The 27,919-nt window shown below is 32.2% G+C and overlaps 1 protein-coding gene across 1 annotated transcript in view; it reads left to right on the plus strand.

Moving 5' to 3' along the window:
- Positions 1–27,217, plus strand: part of LOC129918687 (homeobox protein vnd) — a 32,874-nt gene extending 5,657 nt beyond the window's left edge. The window contains exons 2-3 of the mRNA XM_055999381.1: positions 20,681–21,189; positions 26,002–27,217. Of these exons, the coding sequence (XP_055855356.1) occupies positions 20,681–21,189; positions 26,002–26,741 (1,249 nt within the window). The 3' untranslated portion in view covers positions 26,742–27,217. The remainder of the gene's footprint in view (positions 1–20,680; positions 21,190–26,001) is intronic.
- Positions 27,218–27,919: the final 702 nt, after the last annotated feature.

Genomic DNA, 27,919 nt, shown 5'->3' on the forward strand with positions numbered 1-27,919 from the left:
TAGTTTTTTTATACGATAGTTTATATTCGATAGTTTTTATTCAAATGAATAAATGAATGAATGAAATATTCGATAGTTCAAATCATTCAGTTACTAACTATCGATAGTTCAAATCATTCGATAGTTCCCATCACTAATTGGCAACACACTCAAATAAACATAAACTCCAACAACGTTAAAAATAAAAAGCAAAAGACAATTTTCTGTTAATTCAGTTACGATAAAGTACCTTAAGATAAAATTGTGGAAAAGCATCATAAACATGTTCTGTTTTCGGGTTCGTTTGTCAAGTTTTTGGGAGCGGAGAAAATGTCTATCATGGGTATTTCTGTAATCACCTCCCAAAAAGAAAAATGTATTAATTTTAAATATATGCAACGACAAAATGACTAAAGAATGCGGTTCTGAGCCTGTACATATTTTAGACCCATAATTGAGTCTTAATTCAAATTCTAAACTAAGGAAATCAGATTCAGTTCAAATCCCCTTTTATCAGGCCCAGAAAAATATGTCAATATAAAAAAAGGAAATTTTGAATAAAGATAAATATAATCCGTTTAAACCCTGTAAAAATCAAAATGATTTTCTTTTCATTATAACTAGAATATTTTTCGTACCAAAATACCATAGCTATAGATATCCACTTATTTTACTAAAGATTCCGTTTGTTTTTAGCATGTCTATTTTTTCTCTGTGCATTTTTAATAGCCTGTTTTCACTAGAGCGCAAATGAGATTATTTCGCAAATGAGGTCAGCTCAGATTTCAAATTCAATTTTTTTTTCTACAGAATTTGACATTCGAAATGATATAATTTGCGTAACTTGGGCTCTAGTGAAAATAGGCTATGAGTTTATTTAAACCCATTTTGAAACCTGTTCCAAACCATGAAATAAATCGGTTCACGATAGATTAGCGAAATCAAACATCAATAAGAGCAGTTACTGTTAAGATAGGGGACTGTCAAACAAAATGCGTTTTTAATAAAATACTGCAAGGTATTTTTTAGTTAACATGTTCGCTGTTGATTTTGGAGACTCAAAAATTTTTCGTTTTTACTAGACTTTAATAAATTATTCAAAATCTGCAAATCAAGAAAATTAATTTTTATTTTAAAAACTTAACTTTGGTTTTCTAGTACAGCAACATATTAGATATTAATTTGTATTCAGAAAAAGAAAGAAAGAAACAGTTTATGGTCTAAAAGCAGATGAAAACCTTGAAAATAAAAAATTGAATGAAAAAATTGTAAATATTATTTTTGACAAAACTCAATAATTTCATTAATACCTAATGTGTAGGTTTGGAAATTTGTGAGTAATAATAATTTTCGACACCCCAAAAAGGAACAAAGTCTAGTGACTAACAACACTCAACCCCCAAGTGCTATTTTTTTTTAAACCTGTCTGGTTCGTTTGCCGAACGTTAGCTTCGTATAGCCCAACTTTTTTTTTTCTTTTTTCATTTCAGAAACTAATAAAATCATAATTTTGTTTCCTATGAAAATATTGTTAGTTTAAGCCCGTGGTTTGTTAGTCCAATTTTTTTTCTCAATCAACTATGACAATTCTAACAAATTCCATCACAAAAAATAAAGGGCTTAATTGAAAAAAAAGTGGCAAAATGGACAATTTTTACACTGAAACAAAAAAACTAGTTTTGATTTTCAAGAGGTTCTCATAATTTTTGAACTAAAGGTGGGCAAACGGAAAAAAAACTTTGGGCTATCCTCGGCTAACCTTGGGCAAACGACTTAGGCAGGTTTGAAAAAAAATTGCATTTGGGGGTGTCAATTTCATATAGGTATGTAGCTATTCTTGTAAATGTAGACTCCAACTGCAGAAACGGATAACGATACCAATTTTAGTAAAATGCAAACCTTCCGTCTTATGTTTATTTCAATATTGGCTGTCTCTCGCAGAATTTTCGTGTTAAGCGAGTTTTGAAAAAATTCTAAAATATAAACAACTAAATAATTTTTATGTTTGTTCTTGATCGATTGAAATAATTTAAAATTTATTGCCATTACTTTAGAATCTATAGTTGATTCAATTGTCCGCACTCTATTCGGCACTTCTAAATACTAAATAATTACCGGATTGCTTTTTTTCAGTAGTTGTTATTATTATTAAGGCAAAAATATATCAACAAAAGAGTGCTTTAGGAAGTGTAGTATGGTAGCATGCTACCAAGTGCCACCACTTGAACCGGATACAAAACCATTTTGAAGTCGAAACACTTTTCCTGAGTAACCCTTATTGCCATTTACCTATGCCTACTACTACTCGTATATTAGTTATTATGAGCGTGTAAAAGCTAAATTTTTTTGTCTGATTTTTGTTGTTATTATTGAACAAATATCAATTTTCGCTTCTTATGATTTTTATGCGCCGATGTCACGAAAACCACTTAAAAAAATTTACTTTATAAGACCCCAAAATTGTCCTGCCATGAGTACTGGTATAGCAACTTTGCATGTTTGTGGCGCATCTTGATTTTTTTTATATGTGTCTCTTCCCAGGACTCGTTAGGTAAGGATATCTATAGAAAAAAATCGTGAATCCTTTTCATTTTTTTACGTGCCAGTGCCAGTGGCATTTGTGAAAGTTCTCATCATTTGAAGTACACATAGTATAGTACTCCGCCACCGTTTGGGATTGGGATTATAAAAGACACTAAAAAAGAATTTCTCATATGTACAATCCTCGCCCAACTTGCAAACGATATGACGAGGACGAAGAAGAAGACGACCCCTTAATGATAATAATTGGGCGGGTGAAAGAGTCACTAGAACAATAATAGCAGCACGATACTCATATACTACTTGTAAACGGCAATAAAAATAATAAACATAAAAGAGAAAAGAAATTAGTTGGATATATACCTGCTGCGGTCTCCCAGGATCTTCCTGGTTAAGCCCGGTATCTGTCGTTGCTTCTTGCCGCGCAGTGCCGCACCGAAACGGTACCACCAGGAGTTAAACACGGAAATTCCCTTCAACCAAAACATATGTGAGCTCAACTATTGTGTGTGTTTTCCATCAAACAAAAACACAGCTTAAGAGTATTTCTATAATTGACATCCTATTTTTGCAAAACAGCTCAGGTATCCTTGTGCACCTTGTCTGGGATATTTTCGTTCACAAAAATAAAAATAAAAAAAAAATGTAAGAAAGTGGGAAAACATTTTCGTAAATTCCATTATGGAAACAGTATTAGATGAGGATTATCCGAGGGTATGATTTGAAACCAATTACAAGCGATCGATTCTTTGTGCAACCGTTTTGTGGATGATCCACCTTTTTTTTTGTTTTTTTGGTGTTTGTAGATGCAACTGATCCTTAGGCAAATTGGAAAGAATGCCAAAGGTGACAGAGTGGAAATAATTTTGTTTCTTGGTTATTTTTTTGTATCAATTGAATAAGAAAAGCGGTATCGTTTAATAGTTTTGACAGATATTGAACGCAAGAAATTGAATTTTGACAAAAGTGGATTTATAATTTTTTTTTGTTGCGAATATGAGAAAGAAATTTTGACAAGTTTAATTTTAGTTTTCGAGCTGGTGTTTATTCAGGATTTGTAATTATGGATTATTGCATTATTTTGCAAACTGGAGAAAGAAAATCATTGATAGAATTCAGCAAAGAAAATCGAATAAAGGTTAAAGCAACCTGTAAAGTAGAATGCATATAAACAAACCTTCTTAAGAAAATATCAAATATGAATAGGCGGTTGTGGGGCCTATATTTCGTTAGGTACATTCAATTTGGGACACAACAATTGATGTAAGACCTATAATAGTTTACAAAAAATAAGCCTCCTGAAATTTCCACACATAAGAGTGTTAGCAGCTTCAAGTTGTTTCTACCTATGTTAAAGAATTGGTTTTTAAAAGGAATGCTTTCGAGTTTCTTAGATCCTTAACATTGGTACTGTTCGGTTTTCTTTGGTTTGTTGTGACAAAAAAAAGTGCTGTGAAAACTGAAACATCAAGCGAGTGTTTTGAAAGGTTCCATGAGATGTGTCAAAATGTGTTAAATATCGGGATGGGAATAGTAAATATTATGTAGGTCTTAACGCACTTCAACCAATTTTAAGTTGCATTCAAGGTGAGTCAAAGTGCTCAACTGCGAAATTTTCAAATGTAATAGCTTTTAAAAGTTGCATTGCTTATAAAAATTAAATACCTACTGCTTTTACAATTTTCATTTAAATTAACATCTTTGGCTCGCTCAAAATATAGGAAGAAATTTGGATTTTTAGAGATTTTTGAAATACATACTATAGGTATGTTGTTTTTAATAAATTTAATTTTAGGCTTTCACTTAAAAAAAAAAAATTCCAAGAAAAATATTTTAAGCTTATATTTGTTGAAATTGAACACACACAATTTAATTTTAGGCTTTAGAAAAAAATCATTTTTTAATATAAAATCGTTTTTTTTTTTTAACATACAAAATTCTAAAAAAAGTGACGGAATGACCTATCATTATATATCTTTTTGTAAAGCAAAAAACTCTTTCTGTATTTTATGTTTTAAATCAAGTTATCTCCTCAACTTGTTTTAGAAAAATTAATACGCAAACTCAAAATAAAAAAAAAATTCAAACCAATTTTTTTTTCTTTTCAAAATTTAACGTTATCGATTTAAAGTCAAAATCTGAAAAAACGGATGATTTTTGAACAAATACTTTTGAAGGTGTAAACAAATATCTTAAAGGAGAAAAAAGAATTATAACTGGCTCTATACTTCAGTCAAAGCGTCGGAAAAAAGGGATTAACCTTGCGCACAGAGGCACTGTCAGTTTTTACTTCATGGATCGATAGGGGTATATTTAAAAGTCTTAAACCCAATTTCTCACCACCTGATCATTTTTTTATAGCGGAGTAATTCCCAAAAATGCATTTTTTTGGGATATTTTACTTCTAAGTTAATATCTTTGCTCCAAATTGTTGTAGACAAAAAAATAAACATACATTCTCTTCCTTATAATATTTTCTATCGTTGTATGTAATTTCATTGTATTTGAGTGAGTAAATACAAAATGGCATCCATTTAAAGTCAAATTCTTGTTGTTAAAAAACACATTTTTTTCATTATTTCGAAAAAAGCTTATATCATGATTGACATTTTTCTAACTTATTTTGTAGCCCTATTTATGCCCTGCATTTTACAGAAATGAGCTCATTATCACCAAAGATGGCCGAGCAATTGATAAATGAACGCATGCAAAACCGGTGCGAAAACACCCAAAAATATCGTTTTTTGGGAATAACTCGGCTTCAGAGTGTCCTACGACAAAAAATAAAGCTATTGATTGTTTGTTACAACATTTTCTATCGATTTGGTGCACATTATTTTTGTTGAAACAAATAAAAAATAAGTAATATTAAGTCAAATACGTTTTTTTGTTTAGCTAACTCTTGCCATATTATTTTGTAAACGGTGCAAGTATTGGCTAACAAAATAAAATACTGTTGTAGTCCTTTAAATTATCTACAATTTAAAAAAAAAAAATTAGCTCTCTACGACCCACGGGAGCCGAGTTATTATAATTTTAAGAGAAAAATGTTTTTATATTTGTTTTTGTGTCCATACAAATAAATTGAAAACAAAAAGATATACTTTACAATAAATTTTTTTATCGATTAACAAATTTAATACAAGAATGAAATATTTTATTTTGACAGATACATAAATGAAGTTATGGCAAGACTATATTTTTAACATTTTCACATTCAGAATTCAGAGATATTGGTAAAAAAAAAATTAGATACCTACCTTTTATCTGAAAATTTAGGTTTTTATTCAACTTCAACCGATATGAGTGAGCCAAAGACAAACGATATTATTATTTTTTCTTACATACATATTATTAAACCTCAGACCCTTATACAACTTTTGACCACTTTTATACAATTGCAAAACTAGAGTACTTTTTTCAGCCATATAAAAGTGACACACCCTAATGTACATGATTACTTACTGGTTTGTGGATTGGGCCTCAATCCACAAGCCTCTCCAGCCAGCTCTATCCTAGCTGCTTCTCGTTTCGCACGATCGCACTCCTCAATCAACTAGCGTGTGCTACCTAAGATGAGGACTTCCTCTTCTACGCCATTTTTCAGGAACTTTCCGGTCCGGAGTATCGCTTCTCATGACCTAGCCATCTCAGGCACTGCATACTCTACTGGCTAGGTTAGTGTCCTTGAACAACCCATGCAGTTCGATGTTATATGTTCTTCTCCAATTACCATATTCCATCACCATCAATGCAGACGTCCGAAAAATGTTCTTCTTGAAACAATGTAAGGAGTGCGTCGATATACATTCCATTGCTCCATATAGCAGAACTAAGTTGATAAGAGTCTGGTATAGGGACACCTTAGTTGCTTGAGAGAGGGCCTTGCTGGTCAATTGCATTCTCAAATCAAAGTTGCAGCGGCTTACAAGAGTAATCCTAGGTATGTTTTGTTTAAGCGCTGCGCTGAGTTTCTGCGTTCTTAGTGGAAGTTAGGTAGACGAAGTTTTCTACTACCTCAGTTGTGGATCTACATGATACATGTGCACTCTACGTTTTGTCCAATTCGTCAAGTGTCTTGGTTTTACTCTTATTAAGCGTTAAAACCATTTTTACCGCTTCGGCTTCGATGGTCACAGCATTCAGCTGTGCTCTTCCGATTATGACAATATCGTCGGGATATGCAAGCAGCTGGACGAACTTTTTGGCATCAAAGCTTTCTGTACAGGCGGACAAGCTTGGCAGGGATGCCCAAACCAGACATGGCTCCATACAGTTAGTCCCTATAGATACTATCGTACTTTGGCCTTCATAGTCGACATTGAATGGTGCAATTTGCCTTTGGGCGGCGGAGTTGGTTTCGTCATCGTCATTGTAGAATATGCAGAAGTTATTTACCAAATTCTCAACATCGCCCTCTACTTAACTACGATGTTTCCTTGGTCAGTGCAGAGTTCAGTTCTGGATTTATAAATGTTCTTTATTAGTTTTCTGGTAAAACTTCCGAAAAACTGTCGAACCTGTTGCATTTTATTTGACTACACGGTCGGCATATAAGTTTTCAGATTTTTGTAAAAGTTTGGTTTTTGAGATAATGTGTCTTTTTTCAAGCTATTGCCCCTTAAGAATCTATATAGTTTTGATTGATAAGTTGATACTCAAATTTATTTATGATCAAAACAAAAATATATACGAAATATTATATCTGCCATTAATTTAATCGAATTCAATTATTATTTGAACAAAAAAAAAAAAAAATTCAGCAAGTATTACTAATCTCTCAAAAAATACTTGTATAGATAATTTTCATTAGATCTTGAGTATTTTGTCAACATAAACAGTTGAATGATATTTTTTCAATTAATATTTTTGAAAAAGATAAAACCTTATTAATTAAAACAATAAAAACAACACGGTCAAAGCTCGTAACTAGTTTCTTATATTTTTCAAAGATAAGTCTGTACACTTGAAATACTATTTTAAATAATAATCATGACTTTTTTTTACAAGTACCTACCTTAAATACAAATACAAAATATATGTGTTAGGTACTTGTGGGTTTTCATTTTGGATAAATCTTATCAAAATTTAATAAAACAGAAAACAAACAAAACGGATGTCAGAAAATAATAAATTGATATGAAATTTATATAGTAGGTAGTTATATACAATGTCCAGTTCGATTTCGTAAGAGTTTTTCAGTTTATCATCATTATGCGAGTGAGGTTTTGATCTAAATCGATAAGTTTATTGATTAAATTTTATTTATTGACTTGGTTCTTGAAAAGGGTCAGAAATAAGCTTGTTGGTTGTTTTGTTTACATACAATTTAATCTATAATAATAAGCTCTCAATAATTTTTTTGGAACCATGAGCCATAAAATCTTAGACAGATGAAGGATGTTTAAATGTTTTTACCTAGTACATCAACAATTATTTTATTGTCCAGAGATTTTTTATTTTATTCACGAAACAAAAACGAGAAGAAAATTTGTTATATTCTTAATCGTTTAACATCAAAAACAACAAAAATGCAAAAGTTAAGATTGGTACACAATTATTATTGTATTTAAGATTATAATTTACAAAAATTAAACAGTTTCCCCTTCCTAGCTAAAGGGGGGAAATAGACACCCCCGTCCCACAAAATGTTTGTCTTGTTTTGACTCAATCTACATGCTCTAGTTTTTGGTATATTCCTCCCGCATATCGTTTCTCCTAATGGTTGCCAACCCAAAAACCAAGTTTCATAGCTTTGGTGTACATAGCTCTGGTTTTTCATACCTTCGGATTTTCATAACTTCGGTTTTTCATAACTTCGGTCTTTCATAACTTCGGTCTTTCATAACTTCGGTCTTTCATAACTTCGGTCTTTCATAACTTCGGTTTTTCATAACTTTGAGGCACATAACTCTGGTATTCATAGCAAAAACCAAGTTTTATACCTTTGGTGTACATAGCTCTGGTTTTTCATAACTTCAGATTTTCATAACTTCGGTTTTTCATAACTTCGGTTTTTCATAACTTCGGTTTTTCATAACTTCGGTCTTTCATAACTTCGGTTTTTCATAACTTTGAGGCACATAACTCTGGTATTCATACCTTCATCGGTAATCGGTTTCCCGTTAAAAGGGCATCATACAAAAATTTTATTAAGGTATATCAAATATCTGTTGGAAAATTTGGTTTTGTAACATTCAAAAATATTCGGACGTAGGCTTATCACGTTTTTGAACATTTAAATAAATTGAACTCAAAAAAATTAATACATTTGTGATGACTTTCCTCAAGCCTTTTATATATTTGGTTGATCCGGCTGTCAACAAAAGAGACTACAAAAAAATATGTCACAAGAAACTTAGTTTATTCATTTAATGAATATGTACTTGAACATTTCGTATGTACCTACATACTTTTTATGTATTTCTATCAACATGTTTTAATTTTTTTATCGGTGTCTTATCCTAAATCTTAGGACAATCACAATAACTGGCTATCTTTTGATAATATTAAAATTAATTAAAATTTTGATATTTGTAGTTATCTTACTTTTTAATAAATTGGTTTATAAATTTCATAATAATACAAAATATTTATACATTGTGAATTAAGTGAACATTAAAACAACTAAATTATAAAAAAAATCTAAACGTTTTGGCATTTTGCAATCAGTAAGATCGATAAAATTATATACATTTGTAAGCTCTTAGAGATATTTCATTTAAATGGATTTTTTGACATGAATACTTACAAATAATATAAATACTACATATTTATGTATATTAAATTTAAAACCAATCCTTAGAACTTGACACACTTTTATATCTCAGTGTTTTTTGTGCCTGCCTAATTATTTCAAGATAGGAGAACTTGGCTCTTTTTTTAACAGTTATCTTGTAAGCTTTTTAGAGCAGGCATTTGATTGTAATAGCATTGAATAGTTACAAATGGAAAACCGACGAAGTTACGAATACCAGAGTTACGGGCGACAGAGTTACGAGCGTCAAAGTTACGCGAAACCGAAGTTACGAAAAACTAGAGTTACGAATTCTAAAGTTATGTTAAGCTATGACATGTGATTTTTGGGTTGGCAACAATTGCAAGGAACGACATGGAATTATGGAAATACAAACAAGAGATTAACATTTTTCTCATTGGTCAGAACTTAATGAGTAAAGCGAAAATGGGTGTTATTTCTTGTAAAATTTTGATTGGATAGGTATAGATATTAGAGCGGGCGGCCACTGCAGAAACGCTCAACTCATCGAGCTAAAGAAAATTTGAAATGGGAAGTGAAAGAGGGCTATTAGTAGTTACGAAAACCACAGGTCTTCCCGTTCGCATCCTGGCACGATTGGCGTGGTAAAGTGCATCGTGCATCTCATAGAGTTAAAAGACAATATTGGTGTCAAATTAAAGGTGCTATTGTCAGCTATCAAAATTCAGAGGTCTTCCGGGCGAAAGTCTGGCAGTTTTGTCATGCAGCCCGTTTTAAGGTTAGAAGCGATAAAAGTGAGTTTTTTCATAAAGTCTTGTTTTTTGGTATTTTGGTGGATGAGTTAAGGAGTTTTTTCACTATAAAATAAAAATAAGAGTTATTAGCATTTAAATATAAAACGATGTTTTGGAAAAAGCTTGATAGTTTATTAACAATGACCCAAAGTATATGCAAAACTACGAATAATTCACAAAAAGTCTCAAATAATACGCTGCGCCCCTTACAACTTATCGAATTAAAAGGCGACTTTAATTTCAAATTAAAGCTTATAATGTCTTTTTTTGAAAACCAGAGGTCTTCCAAGCCAAAAATTGGAAGTTAGGTCACGCAGCTTGTTTTAAGGTTAGGAGCGTTTTTCACTTAAAACGTTCAAGCAGGCTGGGGGGTGAAATGACAAGATGTGGCTTGGAAGACCTCTGGTTTTCAAAAAAAGACATTATTAGCTTTAATTTGAAATTAAATTCGCCTTTTAATTCGGTAAGTTGTAAGGGGCGCAGCGTATTATTTGAGACTTTTTCGTGAATTATTCGTAGTTTTGCATATACTTTGGGTCATTGTTAATAAACTATCAAGCTTTTTCCAAAACATCGTTTTATATTTAAATGCTAATAACTCTTATTTTTATTTTATAGTGAAAAAACTCCTTAACTCATCCACCAAAATACCAAAAAACAAGACTTTATGAAAAAACTCACTTTTATCGCTTCTAACCTTAAAACGGGCTGCATGACAAAACTGCCAGACTTTCGCCCGGAAGACCTCTGAATTTTGATAGCTGACAATAGCACCTTTAATTTGACACCAATATTGTCTTTTAACTCTATGAGATGCACGATGCACTTTACCACGCCAATCGTGCCAGGATGCGAACGGGAAGACCTGTGGTTTTCGTAACTACTAATAGCCCTCTTTCACTTCCTATTTGAAATTTTCTTTAGCTCGATGAGTTGAGCGTTTCTGCAGTGGCCGCCCGGACTATATACTTACCTATATGGTTTTGTTTTTGTGAGAAGATCGCAAAAACGTTGAAATATTTAAAAAAAAACATGAGTATACTTATGTAAGTTTGGTGGACATAATTGAATTTAACTTCTTATTTGTCCAACTAATATTGCAAATACGTAATTTTTTTTTCTATTAATTAATATAATTATTCATAGCGTATTTTGTAATAACTACTTTGTTATTATTTATATTAAAATAATAACCAAACCACCCCTTATTTTTACAGACGTTATTTTGGTGTGGTGAACTGTTGTTGCAATTGTTCCCAACCCAAAAATCACATGTCATAGCTTAACATAACTTAAGAATTCGTAACTCTAGGTTTTCGTAACTTCGGTTTCGCGTAACTTTGACAGCCGTAACTCTGTCGCGCGTAAATCTGTTATTCGTAACTCCGTTACCATTTCGTTACAAATAGAATAATTACAAAATGAAGCAAAACTACCGCTATTTAATCTGGTGGCGCTAGTATCACCCGATGAGGTTTGTGTATTAAATAAATTAAAAAAATGGTTTAAGAAAATTATTAGTTGAGGCGCATTCGACGCCGATGGTGCATGTAATCTGCGGTAATACTTTACTTCTATTTCGTCCCGTTTCTGCTTGAACCTCGTAAGTACATTTTTGTCCCTATTCTTACTACTACCAGCTCTACCATTCTACCCAGTTTCAAGATTCTGTGATAGTCAGAAGTGCTCGGTAATATTTATGATAATTCCGTGGATACCACGCCCCCTGAATGAGTAAGTTAGTCAGTCAGTTACTGTTTAGTGATTTTTGAAGCCCTATATCTCAGAAACTACTCATCCTAAAGAACTGAAATTCTGTGAGGAGTTTATAAAGAAGTTATAGGGGGGTCGAAAATCGCCTGGGTTGTTTCCTGTAAATAGGGGTGTGGTGCCAAAGTTGCTAGAAAACTTGCCTGATTGAAGGAGTTATAAAAGAATAAAGGAGTCCATTTACCAAATTTAATTTTTATTTATGATAGCCTTAATTGTTTTTTAGCAGTTACTTCATAACTAAGTGACTTTATTAATAAGCGACTTAATGAAAAGTGACTCAATTATTTGGGGGACTTCATATTAATGCTGAAAACATTGCGTAAAACTAAATACGGAAAGATAGATACCAATAATGTTCCTTTATTAGGGATATCATTCATATTTTCATACGTACAATAAGACTGGAATGTATAAAAATACAGTCATTGAAAATATATTTTTCATTCTTTTGATAAAGTGATATTTTGTCTAGATAATCCTAATTTTATTCCCAGACCAAAAAAAAAATTATTTTTTTTTTTTAAGAAAACCGATAAGATTAGCCAGAACACAGGAGCGATCTGATAAGCAATTAGTCACGGCAATAAGACGTCTGATTGTCAAAACACGAGTTTAAACAATCAGTATTTGACACAAATATCACTGATTTCCTTTTTTAATTTTTATTGGTAAAACAAGTATAGCTAAAAGCTGTCTATATCTTTGGAGTATATGATTTTGTTTCAACTTGAGAGTAGAATGGTAGCCATAGCCATTGTGTTTTTGAACTTGATTTTTTTTGGGAAAATTACTGATAAATAACGTTACGTATGCCTACTTCAAGATCCGAATTCGGCATGTAGTTAAATAAAGTTTCTATAACAACAGATCAAACACGATACTAATCTGTACTTAAAAGCTTTTAAGATCCGTAAGTATTTTTTGACACTCTTGGCAATCCTCTGAAGTTGACTAAGTATTTAAAAACACTTATGACGTGAAGAGCCATTTAAGCAATCAGAAAACAGAGTTGAGCACGCGTGTTTTATTTATTGGGTGTAATGACATTTTAAGAGGCACTTTTTTGGACACTTCAAAGTGTTATAAAATATTTTGTGAGTGCGCCTACCTCAGTTATGTTTATTTCTGTCATCTTAACACTTAAAAAATCTACGATTACTTATACGATATCTGCCTACTTAGATCAATAGATACTATCAAAAATCTTGAAAAACTTAAATGTTCGACTGTCACATAATTTTATCTTTTAGATCTTCTTTAAGATGGAGTGGCATATCTTCTATCTTAAGTTGTGTAAAGATATTCAAACACATTAATAGGTACAGTTGTGAACACAAAAATAGGCATTACAGGAACATGTGCTGGAAGCTAAACTACTAGCCTAAAGTCTGCTAAAAGCACCATTACTAACGAAATAGCATGTAGGAAAATGAATTAAATTCGTAAACGATTGGCCCAAGATGCAAGTGAGGAACTTTCTATGCACTAAGGATACCAAAATAGTTACTTTTGGGCGTAGGCACCATAAGGACAATATCAAAAGACCTTTGAACTAAAAAAAACGAATGGATGATACTTTGCCAAATAGCTAATTTACCAATCAGTTCGCTAAGTCTTGATTCTTTTTAGATTACGTGTTTCGAGCTTATGCTTCTATTTTAGATGTTGCTGTGTTGCTCACTATTTCAACGGGTTATTCTACAATATCTCAGATGAACTGGTAAGTTTTTTCCAGTTTGTAAAGTTCAATAGGTAACAGAATAGGCTAATGTGAAATTTGTCTATGATAAAATGGCGGCGTAGTTCAGGATGATCGCAAACTCCTATGTTTCCATCGGGTGACCAACTAACTCCTACAGTTTTTAACCGATTCGATCGGGCTGAAATTAGTTGTGAAAATTAACAATACTATTCCCCAATGAAGTACGTATCTACGTAGGATTTATTGATTTATAAAGAAATGGCAGTAGTTTGAAAATAATTCATTTATTCCAAAAACAGAATTCGGTGAAAAAAAGACCATAAAATCGTTAATATTTCAAAATGTGGATAAAACGTGGAAAAAAGGTTAATTTTTTGATGGTTTCGTATCTTAAAGTCACATAAATCAAAGTAGTTCATCTTTGAAACAAAGATGTTTCAACTTCAATTTATTTTTTCCCTCAGTGTAGGTATCTTTTCCAGCGAGAGACTTGCTCACTGGGTCCACTGATTGTCAAACTCGGCTTTGGGTTCCGCGTACTGCGTTGCTGAATTGGTGCTGTAACCAAGTTGTTCAAGATGATTGCTGTATTGGGCAACGGCAAACATTCAGCATCCTTGCTGCCACTTAGCAAACCATTACATTACTAAACTCATGAAGTTATCTGATTGGGGTAGGTTCAGTTCAGACCAACAGTCTTTCAGGACAAAAACTATCAGTGATCTCAGTTTCGTCTTTGGCCTAATCCACACACGACAATTATATAACAATTCCACAAACAACTAAGGTCACAACCGATCCTTCTGATATTCCACCAGGATATGTAAGGTCTCTTACAAAAATTCAACCATCTTCTTGATGTGATTGACGTGTTGCTCATCAATTGATGTATTTGGATACTTGATTTCTCGATCTTCTTCAAACATACAGTCTTATTTTCGATAGAACCTGATCACAGAAGGCCTTTTCCAATATATCCTTCAAGTTTTCGCAGCTGAAAAATCTTTCCGCAAACAGAATTGCACAGAATGCAAATTCTTATCTCAATCAATAAAGCAAACATTGCAAAAGTTGAATTGAATAATTCACTTTTGGTTGATAACAAAATACAAAACTGAAGTAATACTTTGTTTTAGTATATGTTACAGTACCTTGCCATATTATTAGGCCCAAGCGAAAAAAATACAATTTTTTGCTTCATGTTGCTGAATTTTTAAAGTTTTTGTCGAAATATCTTGAATTTTTTGTTGTCTCACTTGCTTACTCTTATCATGTAGATACGGATTGACTAAAAAACATTTAAAGAATTCAAAAATTTTAATGAAAAATAACGTGTAAAAGGGGATAAGCTCCAAAAGAGGTTTTCTATGGAATTCATGACCGGAATATTCCAGACGGGTCCAATACTTAAATTTTTATATCGAGGAATAACGTGACATTCTTAACTTTATGACAAAAGCACCATCTTGCATAAATAGTGAAGCTCTGATCGTCTGGTTATTACGTAAGATTCTTAGATTTTTGGCAGTTTATTCTTTCGTAGAATACCAGACGAGCAGACCTTCACAGTATGTTATTCCAACTTTTTTTAAGTCAATCCGTATCTACATGATAAGTGTAAGTAAATGTAAGTAAATAAGACAAAACAAAATAAAAATATTTCGACAAAAACTTCAAAAACTGAGATACATGAAAATTTGTAGTTTTTTTGCTTGGGCCTAATAATATGGCAAGGTACTGTAGATACCATGTTACAATTTATATTACTAACAACCTACCTACTTTTACTAACAAATATGTATTTTTAAAATCGAAAACTAGGTTATGTCAATATCAACTTACTTTCAAACTGTTATGTTACATTATAATGTGCATTTTGAAATTAAATACCATCAAATGGACTAAAAATCTATCGTGTCAACGTAGTAATTTTCCAATCTCTAAGTCGAATCACTACTAGGTTAGCTAGGTACCTACTAAAAGTTCAATACGTAAAAAGAAAACTCCACACACCCTGTCAACAAAAATGCATGCATTACACACAAATTACTGTTTATTAGCTACTATACTCTCCATATTATTCAGAAATCCTTAAACAAGTCATGCTTGAGTGTTAGCGAACAACAACAACAAAAAAAGAATGATAATAATAACCGAACCACTAACTATTTCGACGGCACTCGTGCTTTAGGAATAAATAAATTACCCTTCTCTTCCCCCTTCAACATACAACTATCAAACTATCTACTCTAAGGATTAAATTCGTTCTTGCTATTGAAACGAATATACAAAAAAGTATCCAACAACTACATCTGCTCATTCGATAGATATCCCTCCTTAATAACAATGAAAACGTCCTTTAACACAGCAGAAAAAAAAAAACCTAAAAGGATTCACTCCAGCAATAATAATAATAAAGCTGGAGCCTATAATGCCAACTATACAAAAGAAATATAAAATACAATTCGACTAACAACACCAACAACAACAACAATACAAATCAAATAGCAAATAGTAAAAAAAAAATCAGGATACGAATTCCAGAATAAGGGGCGTGCCCATATCGGCTAGGTCTCTGAAGTACCAAAAGTACCTTCTTATGTAACAATAGCCTCAAACTCTGCACAACTTAAACCCAAAAACCAACGAACAACCCTCGCTCGCCTCACTCAAGTCCTGCAGCCAGCTTTTCGCGTGTACATGTACGGAAAGGACTCTTCAAAAGTATCGCACTCAAGTTCATTTATGCGCTTGCCTACGAATACACTCAAACGAAAAAACCTCTTCACACACCACTTCAAAACGGAGCCCTGTGATTGGCTCAGGTCTCATCATCTTCCCTTGTAATCCCTGAGTACCTAAACAGGCCTCCAGACAATGGCCGGGGGTTATGCTGTGTTCTGTTGGTTGGCTGGCTGGCTGGCTGGCTGGCTGGCTCTAGCTGAATGTATGAGTCTGTTATTGTCAGTCGCTGTGTACCATCGTCCTTGTTCGCTAAAGAGGCTAACCACTTTCCACCATCATAAGTGGCCTGCTCGTCGAGGGTTGAGTCAAGTCGATGATATTGACGGCGTATTGTACTCAACAAAAAAAAATAAATAATGTTTTATGTAAGTGTATGTTTGGCAGTGTGTGTGTGTGTGTGTGTGTGTGTGTTAAGAGGAGGACATTCGAGAGGCCGCCAAGAGGACATGAGAAGAAGCCACTTAACGTGGACTGTTTTAGTTCTTGATGACACTTCAGTTCGTTTGAAAGCGGAAAATATTTATCTTCTCGTGCCGTGTGCGTTGTCGGGAGTACGTTCGTTCAGCATCATCATACATCACGCAATAAATTATTCTCGGCTCATTCGCGATTATCTCATATATTTTATAATATTATATGCATATTTCTTATTTTTCTGTGAAACAATATAATAACCACCTATAAAAACCTGCGGTCTATTGAAACAGTTATACATTTTTGGGATATTTCCGTGCTTATTGGTTTTGAAAACTCTAGTGAATGTGATTTTTTTGAATTGGAATTTTATTACAATCATCATCAAAGTGGCTGAGAAACGGAAACGGTCTCCGTCGACTTCGCGGTCGCCGATTGAGACGGTTAGTGTCAAGGAAGAGCTAAGAATACCGTCGTTTGGACACGCAATGGGAAGTCTTATGCATCATCATCATTCGGCAGCAGCAGCTGCTGCTGCACCATTTTTGACCTGGTCACCGATATTGCTGCCTCCATGGGGACATGCATTGCTGCCAGCGGCTTTTTATCCCGCTGCTCTGAGGAATGCTTTACCTGGGTAAGGCACAGTTAACTTTTGGATATCTAAAACAATTTTGGAAAATTATAGTAGAAGTAGCTAAAAAAAAAACATCAATTGTGAGCAGTTTTTCGCCAAACTTTAGGTTTTAAGCTATTATTGTAGAATGTAAAAGTTTTCTCTTTAACTATCAAAACCAGCTAATACAACTAAAAGTTCTGTAAAAACTAGTCAAATGTTTACAAACAAAATAGCCGCCAGTACAATTTTACGCCCGAACTAGTCCAAATTTTTCCAATTTGATATGTAGGTACATATATTTAACTTTCAAGGAAAATCGAAAATAAATGACTTACAAAGATTGTGGAACGCATTCAATTTTCACTCAAAAATCATCAGTCCGAGTGAAATTTTTCATACCACACAGTTCATATATCTTGTTTTTTGTTTCTCGCATTTTCCATATTCCATTTTCAGTTTCATGCTCAAAATGGTTTGTTTATTTATTTATTAAGAAACTCAAATACCATCCACAATTTCCGTCGCCATTTTTATTTACGGAAAACTGCCGTACAGAACAGACCTACATTGCCAAATAAGTATGTTCTTCAATGTGAAAGGATAAACTTCATAGCCTATGAGAATTCTCTCATTTTAGGTCAAAATGTTTAACTGTGTCAGTTCCCATTCCCATGGACCTCAACATAAAACATTTACCCTTAGATACTAATTCTTGTGTAACGTTATCTAAATTAGGTAGAAAATGACAATGTTTTCAACTCTTTACAAATGTGAAAAATCTAGAGGCATCATTTCAGGCGTTGCAACGCGTTGGTCAAAATTATTAAAAGTTTTAGCGGATAAAATAGAAATTAAAATCCTAGTTTCTGGATGTCGGAACTCGGAAGACTGTGGTGCTTGGTCAATAGTTGATTCTTGGTTTAAAACTCTAAAGGAAATACAAGAACATTTCTTCGACGCTATTTATCTATAATTCTAACTCTAACACTGAACAATAAGAACTGAGTAAACAATCATCTTTTTAACTTCAGGAAACCCATTTCTTTCCACTTGACATTTGCTTCTTTATTTACCTCGTATAAACTATCAAAAATTAAGGTATTAACAGTAGTATACTGATGCAGGAATTTGAAAGTATTGCGACGCTACGCAAAGCCAAAGGACTGGCCAATTTGCCTGCCTAGATGTGTTAATTTATATTTTTAAGCCGTAACTTTAGTGGTACATACATTTTAAAAATTGTTTCGGCAAAGTTGAACATCCAAGTACCACAAAGCGAAAAACAAGATACAGAAGTTCAATAAATTTCTTTAAAAATAATCCAATCAAACAAATCGTTAAATTTTTTTTTGCAAATTTCCAATAAATTTGTGGCTTGCCTGTACCGAACTAAATAACATTTCTTTATTTCCATACATCATACGTTAAAGGACTAAAGGAGATGTGGTGCTCCGTACGGAAAATTTAAACAATTTATTCATTCACCCAAAAAGTTTAATCGCTAAAAAGGTTTTTCATTTTAGTCTTTTACAATGATGTGTGACATTTTTTTATTTTATTACAAAAGGTTATATGTATTTTCGAACTGTTGGACTATTAAATAATCTAACGATATAGGTACTAATTGATTACATGACCGTCAAGAATCTGGCTGCCCACGCTCTGTGAGGACTATGAAAGCTATTAAAGGAGTGAGCTACGATCGATCACCAACCTGCATTTTTGTGAAAAAGAAATCAAGATCTCGGCAAAATTAACCAAAGCACTGTTTTGGAGGGAATTGTTAAACCCAAAAAATGCTTGCAAAATAGTAGCTCATAAGGCAAAAACCAGTCAGGAATGATGTGATGATTAGCCAGCTGGTAGTCCCGAACTCAACTCTTTGGATTACAAATTGTGGTTCGTTTTATATGGAATGGCTTGATACCGAAATATATTGAGTTTTTTTAAACGAGCTCTTGTCCGCGATATTTATATTTTCCAATGAACAGATCCGTTATGACATTAATGATTTACCAAGTCTTGTGTTAAGGCAAATGGGGGGTCATTTTCAATAAAACTTCTTCAATACATGTAGCTAACTATGTATTTGAGTAAAAGTAAAATTTTTACATTCCTTTTTGAAAATATCAGCACGTTTTCATTTCGTGTAGATAAATTTTACTTATCTTATTTTTTAAGACTAGACTAGTTAGCGATAGATAGTATATTTCTCTCTGCAACCTGATTATGTTCGGGTATTCTGAAAGGTGCCACTGTTTGTGAGGATCATTTTTTTAAGGTGTTTTCTAAACTAGCAGTGTTGTTCCAAAAAATTTTTTGTGTAGTGACAACTTTTAGAAAAATATAGGTACTCACTGAATTTTTAATTAGGTTTATGAACATTTTTCTATACAAACCAACCTTGTCTGTATTCCGATTTATCCTTTCTTCAACAATAAACAAATAATTGTAACTTCCTTCTTAAAAAAAAGATTTTAACACCTAAAACGCTTGTTATCCATCTTGTCCAAAAACATTTCCGAAATTTTACCTATAATCCCATGTAAAATTATTTTCTCCTACATTAACTATAATTCCTTTTCCGGAAGCATTTAATGAGTTTCTTCATTACAGATCCGATTAAAAATAACGAACTGAGAAAAAAAAAATCAAAATTTTACTTTAAAAACCTGTGAAAAGCCAATGCACACAACAAATAAATTGAAATTAACTTCTTTCGGTTTTGGTTCGTTTGTTTATGTTTTATAATCATCAGATCATCTCAAAAATGTTTGTCAGTGTTGAGGATAACAAAAAAAAAACTTTTATTTTTGTTTTGCAATTGCCCTAAGCAAGTGCTACAACTATAATATTTAACATATAGGTAATCCCCTTAAAATCTGACCTCAAACCTTTAAACATACAAAAATTTAATTAAAAAAATAAATCTTGGGAAAATCCTCAAATAAGAGGATGTGTTGCATTACAATATTATGTAGATACCTGCGGAAAAGACATTGACACCTTTGCACCTCGCAATGCGTGCGAAATACAAAACACATGTTTTAGATTGCTTCGGGTTTTTCAGTCAATTTTCCATCGATATCTTTTGGTTTTTCTGCGATGTGTCTGTTGGAAATTTTAGAATTCCCCATAGTTTCAATATGCCAGGTTGTCTAGCAACATCAATCCTGAATTGATCTGAAAATAGTTGATATTTAACTTCTTGGAACCTTGTTTAGTGTTCACGCATTATTATTTTTTTTTTTTATTATACATTTTGGGCGAGATATGATGCGCGGGAATTTCCTTCAATCACATCTGGAAAAGAAGTGGCACCTTCTTTTTATTTATACTCTCATATCCTATTCCATTCTTAACACATTTTTAATTGTTTCCATTATTATTTACAGCCTCTTCGATGCTAAAGTTCCACCTTCGCAACGTTCATCCGGATTTCACATATCGGATATTTTGAATTTAGACGGTGCCGACCTGAAAGTTAATGGTGCCGAAGGTGCGGGTGTTATTGCTGCTGCTGGAGCAACAGCAGTACCCAGTGAAGTCACAGTCCCTCCTGTAATTGTAAATAATAATAATAATAGTACGAGCAATAACAATAATAGTTTGAATCATCAAAATTCAACGGATGGCAGTGATTCGGCCGACGCACAAAGCAATAACAATAATAACAATAACAAATCCAGTGCCGACGGCAACCATGATGTGAACGCAAGCAATCATCAAATTCATGGAGCAGCGGTAGCAGCAGCCGCTGCGCATTTAATTGGAGCTAGTGGCCATAATACTGGACAATATTTGACTGCGAATGGAAGTTTCAGTGAGGATATGGCAACGTATCCTTTGACGCATCCAATGCTACATCCTGGACGGCCTTGGATGAAGGAAAACGATCTTTATGGTGAGTTGAAATTATTTAAGGAAATAATAAACCGTAGTAAAAAAATGATAAGGTAGTGCAAATTTTTAAATGTGACATGGGACTGAAGTTTACAATGAGAAACACAGATCACTCTTACCGAACATTGAAACAAAACTTGACAAAACTTTAAATGCGAAATGTATGTGTTCATTTGTGGACATTTACACTGCCTTACTAACATAGTTTTTGGTACTGGTTTTACAGTCAACACACTGACAAAAAGGGTACCTTAAAATAAAATGATGTCCATCTTAAATCCCACTCTCTTAAAACAATACGTTTTCCGCCTAAAATAAGTGGAATCCGCTTAAATTTTGTTAATTTTAAGGTGAATTTTATTTCATTTTAATGTGAATTTTTATCTTAAAAACCGACAAAAAATAAAAAATGGCTGCCAGTTCTTTTTAAATTAAAACGTTTTCATATAAAAATAGGATGGTTTTCCGCTTAAATTAAGTGGATTTCTTTTAAGAAGATGAAAATTAAGAAGATTTATTCGTTTAATTTAAGACAGAAGTCATCTTGGCCAAAAAAACATGCAGAAATCCGCTTAATTTAATTTGAAATCCGCTTGTTTTTAGGTGGTCTTTTTCTTCGTGTAGATACAAGAAACAGGGATTTCCACAGCTTTTAACTTGTTCTGAATCAAAACTCTAATAAGTTTATTGATCAATCTCAATCTAGATATAGATGTTTTGACCATGTTGTGACGAACGGAATTCCTTCTTCGAATTCAATCAGACACTTGAGCACAGTTTTGTTTTGATATCTTACTGATTTCTTTATGATCTCGTTAGCAACCCATCGAAAAACGATAATACAAAAATTGTGGTGAAACTATTATTTTTATCTCCTAAACTTTAGATAATTTAGTTTCTAGGGGGTTTTTCTAATATCAATCTTGTTAGAAAAAATCTTCAACAAATATAATGATGAAATTCAAACTATCTCAATTTAATAAAGCTACTTTTTTAACTGGTTTTCAATGATTATGGCAAACTGGTTTTCTATGATTACGGCAAACGTCATTGAACCTATTTTTAAAAACTTTCATCTTATTTCAAAATCGAAGAAATAATAAATTTGACGTCAAAATGACGCAATTGGTAGCTATTGTTCGCCATAATAAACTATTTTTTTTTTAATTAAAAGAGAATTCTTTACTTTTTTTAATTAATTAAAATCTTACTTAGATATTAAAATAAAATATATTGACGCCAATCGATTGAAAAGCATAGACATTTTGTTCAAATCCGAATAAAAATTAATTACTTAAAAGAGATAATCAATACTAAATTTGTGTAGATTAGAAATTTATTGATTTAAAAAAAAATAATATTGCTATCTTTAAAGTGAAAACAATTAATCGAAATTATTATTTTATTTTTAACTTCTGTTGTTGTGGTGATAATCACAAGAACAAAAATAGAGTTAAAATTAAAAATAAAAATCTAATCCGTCTGGGGAAATTCTGAATTTAGAAAGGGAATTCCTTGGATTTTGTTCCTAGGTAAAATTACAAAATTCGTGCTAAATATATTGTTGATAACGGAAATAAAATAGATATATTTCAAAAATAAAAACCAAAGATAAAAGTATTTCTTATAATTCGATGTTACTTCAATTAAATTAAGGGCCAATTTTTCAATAGTCAGTTAAACAGTCAGTTAGTAGTTATTCCTAAGGATAGAGAAAAAAATCAATTTTTCAACAAGCAGATATACCTTATTCCTATGAATAAAACTATCTGCTTCTTTCAGAGACGAATAAAAATTATTCTAAGGAATAATCTCAACAAAAATATTGTGTCAGTTGTCAAAGCTGTTTTGAAAGAATTTTGAAAAAAATACAGTGGAACACAAGAAAACAAAAACAATCATGAATAAAAATGACGTTTAATTTTAAATATTTTTGAATTTGACAATTTTTTTTTTGTTATTCTGTAGAATTAATTATTCTTGATTGAAAAATTCAATGTTTTTATCTGATTGTTTATGAGCCTAATAACTTTATTCGTCGAACAGTTAACTGACTGTTTATTAGAAGATTGAAAAATTGGCTCTAAATTAAATTAAATTTTGTTCATGAAAAATAGGAATCCACTAAGATCTGTTTAAAGATCTTAAAAGGTTTGATATTTGGTACGAATGACGAATCTAGCTTAGGATTATGTCCAGTTGCCAAAAAGCCGCCACATTCGTATTTTGTTTTATGTATATGTTTTATATAAATCGTACTTTAGGTATTATAAGTAACACATTAAATGTTTATTTTTTGGTTTACGACATACTGACTGCAGCTTAAATATTCGTTTAGACGCAAAGATTTTTTGAAAAATGTAGGTTCCAGGCATTTTTTTAAGTCAAAAATAAAACGATATTTCTCATTTATCGGTTAAAATAATAGACATCAAGAAATATATTTGTTTTGGTAAGAAAAGTTTTCATTTCATTTTTATTCAATCTAATATACATATGTACCTGAACCCGAAAAAAGCGTTCCAGGAACACTTCCGTAACTCGAAAACTGAAACTCGAATTGCTTAAGAACACATTAGAGTCAATTAGATTAAGGTTTTTCTTTTCTTAAAACCACATACCTATACACAATATTCTTAATAAATTTGTACGTTTCTTATCCATCTAACGTACAAATGAAAGTTGACATTATATAAATTTATCATTGCACGATGCACACCTATTTTATTATGTAGATTAACATATTAAATGTTAAGTTAGTTTTAGTTTCATTTGTAAATAGCGTACATCAATTATCCATCATTCCGTGAACGCTTGTTTAGGGTTATAGATATTTAGATTCAAATTTAATTTTTTTAAGTGCTCAAGATCTACTCAAGATCAAAAATTTTTCGTTTGTGATAAAGCCAGAACCATAGTTGGCGGATGGAGTCGGAAGCTACTGTCAATTGTTGCTGTTTTCTTTGTATTTTCAATAAGTTTTCATCCGTTGAGTGCGGTTGCGAGTGCTGTTTTCACCCAGAGTACGCACCTAGTTTTGAAAAATCATTTTTAACAAAAAATTAATAAGTAGTAAATTCCCTATTAGCTGGAGATGTAAGATGTTCCTTTGTTCCATAGATTTTCTAATTTTGTTTTGGGTTGATTTCAAATATTTTGTCTGTTTTTTCCTAATGATATTTAGAGGCGTAAAAAACATACAAATATTTCACCTCCGCTCCGCTGCAAACTTGACGTATTTTCAAATCCTTCCAAATCTTCTTCATGTGTGTCGAATTTACATGACTTCTCTAAAGCCCTTAAATAAATGTTTCTTTCATTGTTTTAAAGGAAAATAGTTTAACCTACTAAAACGTGATTGCTGAACAATTTGGAAAGTACCAGTTACTTCAATCTTCTAAGGATTTCCTTTTTTGAATATTATACAATTCCAATGATAAAGTTGGAAAAATATGTATGTTTTTTTCCGTCGGCAATAGATTTAAAGTTAATCGGAGGATTATTTTACCAAAACTTTGGCATTGTTTAGTGACTAGTACTCATACTCATAAACAAGGACTAATGAATAGAAAGTCTCTCCAAATTTAAAAAAAATTTAATTAGGTAATTAAATTTTAAAAAAATTAAGATTTTTATTGAAGTTTGTCTAAGCTCTTAACTCTTTTCGAAAACGACATCTCATTATCTACTACCACACACGCTTAGTGACTATAAAAAATAAATTACAAATCAAAAACCAAAACATAATCATTTAGAAAAACATCTGCCTTTTTATAAAAGAGGACCCTTTACAATAATTGGGATCGATGATACCTATACCAAAAACCAAACAAACATAAAAACTCACAATACTCGTATATAACTTTTTAACTTACAATTAATGAGATGAATAGGCAAACGCGTATCAACTTTTAATGTAAGTTAACATGGAAAATTGTTTTGGGGTTTTTGTTTCGTTACACACACACCCCTAATTCATCATAGAAGAGTCGATTTATTTCTATTATAGATATAAATGTAGGTCGTATAATTTGTTACTCTGGGATGTTTCCGTTTACACCTATAAATGTGTCCTGTAAAAGGCTTTTTTCCATCCCTGATTTCCAATTCGATTGTTTGATGAATAATACTGACTTAAACTCGTTGTATATCGTTTTTTTTTTTTCTAACCCTGATTTGTCACTTTCGTTTACCTTTGAATTATTATTGTAGCTCTATAACCAGCAACCCTCAATAATAGAGAACATAGTACAAGGACACACGAAACGGTATGACGATACAATGAAATAAACACAATGACACAATATGAATTCCGGACGAACCCCTATGGTGTCAACCTCAAATAGAGGTGTGATCTAATATGCCATCCTTCCGGTCTGCTGTGATGTTCGACAATTGTTTAGAGTTGTTTCTCTACTATCAAATGAAGGAAAAACGAACGTTAAGGATGTTTTAATGGTATCTCACTATAATAGTGCGGTATGTGCTGTACCTGCGCGCGAATTGACAACGTTTAGCGAAATTTAACGGTTATTTGAATCCAACCCTCCCCTAATAACGCCTATAAAAAAAAAAGATTGTGATTTGTTTTCTTTCAAATATTTGTAGAGCTTCTATGGTAATGATTAAAACGTTTTATTTGCTTTAAGTAAAATCTGTTTAAATTAACCAGATATCTTTTAAGATGATCAAAAACAAGAAAAACAGAACTTTTTTGTCCAATTTTTCAACCAGGATTTATCAGAGATTTACAACTATCATATAATTATTATACAACACTATCTAATAAGAACCATTTTTTTATGATTTCCAGGTATACAACAAACAGCCAGTCCAGACAGCACGTCGCCAGTAACTTCCGAGGTCTCCTACACCTATATCGGTTCCAACTCTAACTGCCAAACATCACCAGCGCTATCTTCCGACTACAAGACCTACAGTCGATCTGCCGACGAATCCACAGATCAACTTCAAAACCTCTCCAATCCAAATGCAACCATCAACAAGAACAGCGATGACAGTATCATTGAAGATGGCATCGATGAAGAAATAATCGACGATGAAAACGATCAAGACTCGTCAGGAGGTGCTGGCCAAGATCCATCTGTCCCGCATAAAAAACGAAAACGTCGAGTTCTCTTCACCAAATCACAAACATACGAACTTGAACGAAGATTTCGCCAACAAAAGTACCTAACTGCCCCAGAGCGTGAACACTTGGCCAGCTTGATACGATTAACTCCAACTCAGGTAAAAATCTGGTTTCAAAATCATCGATATAAGACAAAACGTGCCCAAAACGAGAAGGGCGTTTATGATATGAACGGTTCAATGCATCCTCATCCGCATCATCCGTCGGCGCTACCATCGCCACGAAGAGTGGCTGTTCCGGTTCTAGTCAGAAATGGAAAATCCTGCCTGGATGGCAAGCCACAGGATTGTTTAACCTCATCGATGCAATCGCATCATCATTTGGTGCTGTCGGCAAATGGGGCTTATCAACATGGTTTACTTCCGCCGCCAGGTCATCCAAATCGTGGTTGGTGGCCTTAATGGTTCTAGAAGAATCGTTTGACGATTGGAAATGAAATAAAAAAAGGCAAAAAAAAACAAAATAAATACAAAAAGTAGTGCGACTCGAATATTGGACAATAAATTAAACAAAAACAAAAAAATTAAATCAGAGATCAAAAGAATTTATAGGATTTGTGAATTTAGTGCAATAAAGTAGGTGAAAAATATAAATTTAACAAATCGCTCCTAAATGCACTGCAAATAAATAAATGGCTGCCGCTGGCTTGGCGCCAAAAAAATGAGAAAACAAAAACGAGTACATAACTAATCAATAAACAAAAATAATAAATAATATTTATTCATTCTATAACTGTTGTCTTTTGTAAATATTTACCAATTTTTTTTTTCTTAATTCAAATTCAATCTGTTATTATATGAGTGTAAATAGTAATTTGTTCATAATTTATAATAATATATAACTAACTTTTAATACTGTATAGGTTAGAGTATGTACAAATTAAATAATGGGCATTAGTGACCATAATTAATTAGATTTTTTTTTAATTATTATTTATAATTGTATAAAGAATGTATAAAAACAAATTATTTTCAAAGACAAAAACCACCAATTTATATTAAAAACAAAAACTTATAATAATAATAGTAATTTGAGAATTGTGTAAAATTTAAAAAAAAAGAAAAAGTTTTAATTAAATAAAATGAACTATAGATAATTTATTTTAAAGCAATAAATGAATTTTGTTTTTATTTTTCAATGCATTCTATATCTTTTAAAACTGTCTAGAATTTGACAGTTAATTTTGAGAGTGGAAATACGTATAATTTAAGTATGAAAACCAAATTTTGTAAGAAGTATAAAGGAGTTGAAAAGTGTAGCAGCCTACTTGTAAAAAATGGTTTCCCTTATTTTTTGTGGATTCAAACTGTGAAGTTTTTAATAAAAATCGTGGCGTTACAACTTTGAGATATTAACGCGTGAAATTCGTATTGCGAATGCATTTTGCATGATAAGGTAATTTCGTTATAGGTACCTTGTTCCATTTTTGGAAAACAGCCTCTTTAATTTGTTGTTCTAGAACACTTAGAGAACATTTATACCAATAATATTCTTTTGTTTTGCTACGAAAGCACTCGACTTTGTAAATTGATAAAAATCTTTGTTAATAATCTTTTTTATCAAAAAACAAAACCGACTT

Source organism: Episyrphus balteatus, chromosome 4 (assembly GCF_945859705.1).
Source record: "Episyrphus balteatus chromosome 4, idEpiBalt1.1, whole genome shotgun sequence".
NCBI classification, from domain to species: domain Eukaryota; kingdom Metazoa; phylum Arthropoda; class Insecta; order Diptera; family Syrphidae; genus Episyrphus; species Episyrphus balteatus.